The sequence below is a fragment of the Gekko japonicus genome, unplaced genomic scaffold, assembly GCF_001447785.1.
Source record: "Gekko japonicus isolate JY-2015 unplaced genomic scaffold, Gekko_japonicus_V1.1 scaffold2117, whole genome shotgun sequence".
Lineage (NCBI taxonomy): Eukaryota > Metazoa > Chordata > Lepidosauria > Squamata > Gekkonidae > Gekko > Gekko japonicus.
In genome coordinates this window covers 29,233-34,620 of record NW_015176040.1, presented here as the reverse complement: position 1 = coordinate 34,620, position 5,388 = coordinate 29,233, and the positions used below count along the sequence as shown (strand labels likewise).

At 57.2% G+C, this 5,388-nt stretch overlaps 1 protein-coding gene across 1 annotated transcript in view; it reads right to left on the bottom strand.

The window, feature by feature from the left end:
• The window catches only part of MIS18BP1 (MIS18 binding protein 1), a 10,185-nt gene extending 6,768 nt beyond the window's left edge, over window positions 1-3,417 (bottom strand). Inside the window, exons 1-3 of the mRNA XM_015426650.1 lie at window positions 3,276-3,417; window positions 1,438-1,583; window positions 212-357 (exon numbers count right to left, since the gene is read on the bottom strand). Of these exons, the coding sequence (XP_015282136.1) occupies window positions 212-357; window positions 1,438-1,583; window positions 3,276-3,417 (434 nt within the window). The remainder of the gene's footprint in view (window positions 1-211; window positions 358-1,437; window positions 1,584-3,275) is intronic.
• Between the last annotated feature and the right edge of the window lie 1,971 nt (window positions 3,418-5,388).

The following is a 5,388-nucleotide window of genomic DNA, read 5'->3' as shown; positions in this document are numbered from 1 at the left end:
GCTCTTCTTCGCCTCCGAACCCTCGCCCTCAGCGGGTGGCCTGCTGCCCCGCCTGCCTCCTCCTCCCCACTCCAAAGTCTCCCTGGATCTCCGACAGGCACCCCCGGGCTCTTCCGGTCCTACTGACGGGGGCCCGGACGGCTCGGCGTTCGGAGAGGGCTGGCCACTGGATGGTGACCCCGAGAAGAGAATCGCCAAGGAGGATACCCACCTGTCCAGGGCGGCCAGCATGCCAGGAGTGACGTGCTCACACTGCGGGGTCTTTGCCAGAGGAGAGAGGGCAGACGAGGGAGTGATGGGGTGGGTCTCTCTCAGCTGGAAGATATCTTCCCTCGGGAGGGTGCGGAACTGCGGCAACTGCAGATCACACATCCTGGTCATTCGCAGCAGGGCAACGCTCCCTCCCTCCCTGCCTGCCTCCCACCCGACCCAGGAAGGGAAGGCTTCTCCCCGGCTGCCTGTCTTCATCAGGAATACAAGGGCTGGGGGGGGAAGGGGGGGCTGCTGATTGACAGGACTGACGTGTCCTCAGAGAACACAGCTGACGGTAGCAGCACGTTTCGCTTTGAGGCCTCGGAGAGAGAGGCATGTGTGGGGTCGCTTGGATAGGGGCTAAACTCTCCCGTTTGCCCTCTGGAAAGGAACAGCCACACGAGCAGGCCGAGGACTGGAAGACCTTGTGGGAAGAGAATCCAGGGCGGGAAGGGCAGCTGGGGGCAGGAGGAGAGGTCTGAGCGGAGGGCATCTCTCCCAGAAGACCCCTGGGGCTCCAAGCTGGCTCCAGCATGGGAGAGCCCCCGCAGGAACAAAGGACCCACAGGCGCTGGCTTGGCCATTGCTTTCCCCGCTGCTCGTGCCCACAGCGATCTGCCAGTCCCAGCCCAGGACACCACCCAAGCCACAGCGCCCCCCCCCCCTGGAGAGCAGTGGCCAAGATCCTATTGGCTGCCCGGGAGTCCCCGGGGAGAGCTAGAAAAGTGGCGGCGGGGAAGCAGCGGGCTCCGGCTGCCCTCACACCTCCCTTCCCCCGCCCCGCCCGTGGTCACCAAGGCTCCCTTCTAAGCGGCGGAGAGTCTCGTGAGCAAAGATTCTGCTTTGTGAGCGGCTGGCATTAGAGCCGTGAGCCAGCCATTGGGCTGCTGCGTAAATGAGTGCGCTCTGGAGCCGTCCTTCCTGAGCTCAGGCAAAAAGGTGTGAGCCGGAGGCTAAAAAAACTGTGAGCTAGCTCACGCTCACTCAGCTCAGAGGGAACACTGGTGGTCACCACAACCCAGCTCTGGAGATAACAGGAGCCTGTTTCCAACACGAAGGTTCTGAGAACATCTGAAGCTCAGCACCAGGTCAGGAAGGAAACCCCCCCACCCCCCACCAACACCCACCCAAGGCCAAGCAAACGTTTGGTTCTATGCGACAGGACGAGACCCCTTCCGTCTTTACTTGTGTGTTTCTGTTCTGAAAGGGTGTCGCCGTGAAGACGTCCTCGTGGTTGTCCTTGGGCATCTGCTCCAGGAAGTCCCGCATCTGCTTCTTCCGCTTAAGGGTCCCCACCTTGGCATCGATCACGGGCGGCTTCTGCACTCTCTCTGCCAACGAGCCGGACAGAGGGACACGGCGGTCAGCTAAGGACTCGGCCCGCCCGAGTCACAGAATCAGAGGGCTGGAAGGGACCTCCGGGGTCATCTAGTCCAACCCCCCCCGGCACAGTGCAGGAAACCCACAAATACCTCCCCCCCCACACACACACACAACCCCAGTGACCCCTGCTCCATGCCCAGAAGAGGGCAAAAACCCCCCCCCCCCAGGATCCCTGGCCCAACGGGAAAGTCATGTTTGTAATGACAGGCTCACAGCCAAAAGTCACAGGACGCCCCAGGATGAGCCCGGCATCTGCCATGGCAGAAAAGGGCAACTCGGATGATAAAAGGGTTGGAACACTTTCCCTATGAGGAAAGGTTAAGGCGCTTAGGGCTCTTTAGCTTGGAGAAACGACGACTGAGGGGTGACATGATCGAGGTTGACAAGATTATGCATGGGATAGAGCAGGTAGAGAAAGAGGTACTTTTCTCCCTTTCTCACAGTACAAGAGTGTGACACAGAGTGTTGGACTGGATGGGCCACTGGCCTGATCCAACACTGGCTTCTCTCACATTCTTATAAGAGGGAATTGGATAAGCATATGGAGCAGAGATCCATCAGTTGCTATTAGCCACAAGGTATAGAGAGGATCTTTCGGTCTGGGGCAAGGGATGCTCTGTATTTCTGGTGCTTTTTTGGGGGGGGGGGGGGGCACAGTGGGAGGGCTTCTAGTGTCCTGGCCCCACTGCTGGACCTCCTGAGGGCCCCTGGTATTTCTGGCCACTGTGTGACACAGAGTGTTGGACTGGATGGGCCACTGGCCTGATCCAACACTGGCTTCTCTTATGTTCTTATGTTAAATCGCCGGCTCCAATGCTCCCTCTAAGCTGTGGAGTATTGTGAGCAAAAATTCCACTCTGTGAGCTACTGGCATTAAAGTTGTGAGCGAGTAATTTGGCCACTGCATAAATGAGTTTGCCCTGGAGCCACCCTTCTTGATCTAAAATCTGTGAGCTGGAGGCTAAAAAACGGTGAGCTAGCTCACACTAACTCAACTTAGAGGCAACACTGGTCAGGGCCAATGCTCCCTCTAAGCTGTGGAGTCTTGTGAGCAAAAATTCCACTCTGTGAGCTACTGGCATTAACGTTGTGAGCGAGCGATTTGGCCGCTGCATAAATCAGTTTGCCCTGGAGCCTCCCTTCCTGAGCTAAGACAAAAATCTGTGAGCTGGAGGTTAAAAAATGGTGAGCTAGCTCACACTAACTCAGCTTAGAGGGAACACTGCCTGGCTCAGATGTGTGTGTGTTTTTTTTTTAAATTAAGATTTTTTTTCTCTTTTTTCCCCCCCCCCCCCCCGCATCACCGGCTTAACCAGCAACATGAAAGCAATTTTTTTTAATTGATATCTCCTTACAGTTAACAGGTTCATAAAATGATCTCTCTCTCTCTCAACAGGTGACCACACAGACTGCCCTAGCTGCCTGCTGCGGCTCCATTTCGCTTTCCGCAGCCGTTCAGCTCACAGCTTCCTCAACTATCACACACTGAAGAATCCGTTTTCTAGGTCCCCATGCACGATTCTCCACGCACGATTCACATCCCCTCTCCTGGTTCCTGGAGGTAAAGCCCCAAGGAGGCCCACTGGGGGCTCCAGGCTCCAGGGGAGGGTCGATCGGATGGAGGGCTCCGAGCCCTGTACCTTCTGCTCCTCCCTTCCTGGTCCGGGCGGTCTTCCTCGGGGCCCGCTTCCTGCCTTCCAGCTCCGCCATGTACCTTTCCTGGCACTCCTCGGCGGGTCGTGACCCCACGGCCTCCGCGACACACAGCCAGAACCCGCCCATGTGTTTGGGGAGAGCGGCCACGGCCCTGCAAGACAGGAGAGCGGTGTGAGACTCAAGGCGGCTGTTGGACTCTCCTGCCGACAGCGTCCGAGGCACTGGCCGGGACCCTGCAGAAGCCCACGACGTGCAGAGGATAGGCCGATGTGCCGGGAAGAGATCAGGAGGTTTCCGTCCAGCAGGGAGGTGGGGTGGGAGGGAGTCCTAACAGAGAGGCCCCCGTGTCTGGGGAAGACTTAGGGCTCTTGCGCTGGAGGAGGAGGAGCCCCCGCAGCGGCTGCAGCCCTCAGTCCCGAGCCCCCCGGACCCGCCCTCCTTGCCTGTGCAGCTTCTGCAGCTCCTCCTCTGTCCAGACCTCGCTGCTGTCTGCCTCCCCTCCTCGCCTCTTCTCGGGCAGCCTTCCTGCCGCGGCCTTTGCTCGGCTGGGAGCGGCTCTGTTGACCCTCTGGCCAGCAGCCTTTAACGCCTTCCTTTTAAATCTAGAATCTCCCGGGCTAGATTCACACTCCGATTCTGATTCCAGGATGTATGTCTTCGGGCACTGTTGGCTCCCTTGGCGCAACCGCTGTCTGTTCTGCCGCTGGATCCCAGGAGGACCGTTAGGCGCCCTGGGAGGAGGAGAGGGGCTCTCTGGCTCACCGTTCTGACGGGACGGCCCGGCCCTCCCGGGTCTGCTTTGCCAGGCGGGGCCGGAAGGGTCTCCCGTCCTCTCCAGCGCAGGGGGCGGCTTCTTCGTATCGCTTGGCTGCTTTTGGTCAGACACCAACTTTATGTCGGGGGCCTCTCTCCTGAAAGAGGGCCAGGTTTTCCTCTTGATCCTCGGGGAATCTTTGCTCGATTCGTTGTCCTCTGCAGAAGAGCTTTCTGGTCCGCGTCCGTTTGGGCGGGTCGGCTCCCTGTCCGAGCTCGTCCTGCACCCGTTCGTCTCCCTCCCCTCCTTGGACGCGTCTTGCTCAGCGGCACGCTTCCTCTGGGGCCAGCGGCTCTTTCCAGACAGCTGCTTATAGTTCAGTGGGGTCAAGGTAACGACAGCCTGTTTCCTGCAGAGGTCCTCGGGGGAAAGTCCCTGGTTGCTTCCTTCAGAGTCCGAGACAAAACGCCGTGGCGGCTTTTCCTTGCCTCCGGGCTCCACTTCTTTTTGGATGCTCTGGGGTCTTTTACTGGCTCCTCCTGGAAACGAAAAAGAGTGGCCGTCCGTCAACTGGCATCATCTCAGACTGGGACCAACGTGGCACATGGGGTTCGATCTGGCCCAGTGCAAAGGGATGCACATCGGAGCCAAAAACCCTAACTTATAAATACACGTTGATGGGGTCCGAACGGGCAGAGACTGACCAAGAGAGAGATCTTGGAGTCGTAGTACATAACTGCAATAAAAAAGGCCAACGCTATGCTGGGGATTATTAGGAAGGGAATTGTAAACAAAACAGCCAGTATCATCGTGTCCCTGTATAAATCGATGGTGCGACCTCATTTGGAGTCCTGTATACAGTTCTGGTCACCACACCTCAAAAAGGATGTTATAGCTTTGGGGAAAGTGCAGAAAAGGGCAACTAGAATGATAAAAGGGTTGGAACACTTTCCCTGTGAAGAAAGGTTAAAACGCTTGGGGCTCTTTAGCTTGGAGAAACAACGGCTGAGGGGTGACATGATCGAGGTTTACAAGATTATGAATGGGCTGGAGCAGGTCAAGAAAGAAGGACTTTTCTCCCTTTCTCACAATACAAGAACTCGGGGGCACTCCATGAAATTGCCGAGCACTCTGGTTAGAAGAGATAAAAGGAAGTCCTTCTTCACCCAAAGAGTACTGAACACATGGAATTCACTGCCACAGAAGGTGGTGGCGGCTACAAGCATGGACGGCTTCAAGAGGGAATTGGATAAGCAGATGGAGCAGAGGTCCATCAGTGGCTATTAGCCACAAGGGATAGATGGGAACTCTCAGTCTGGGGCAAGTGATGCTCTGTATTCTTG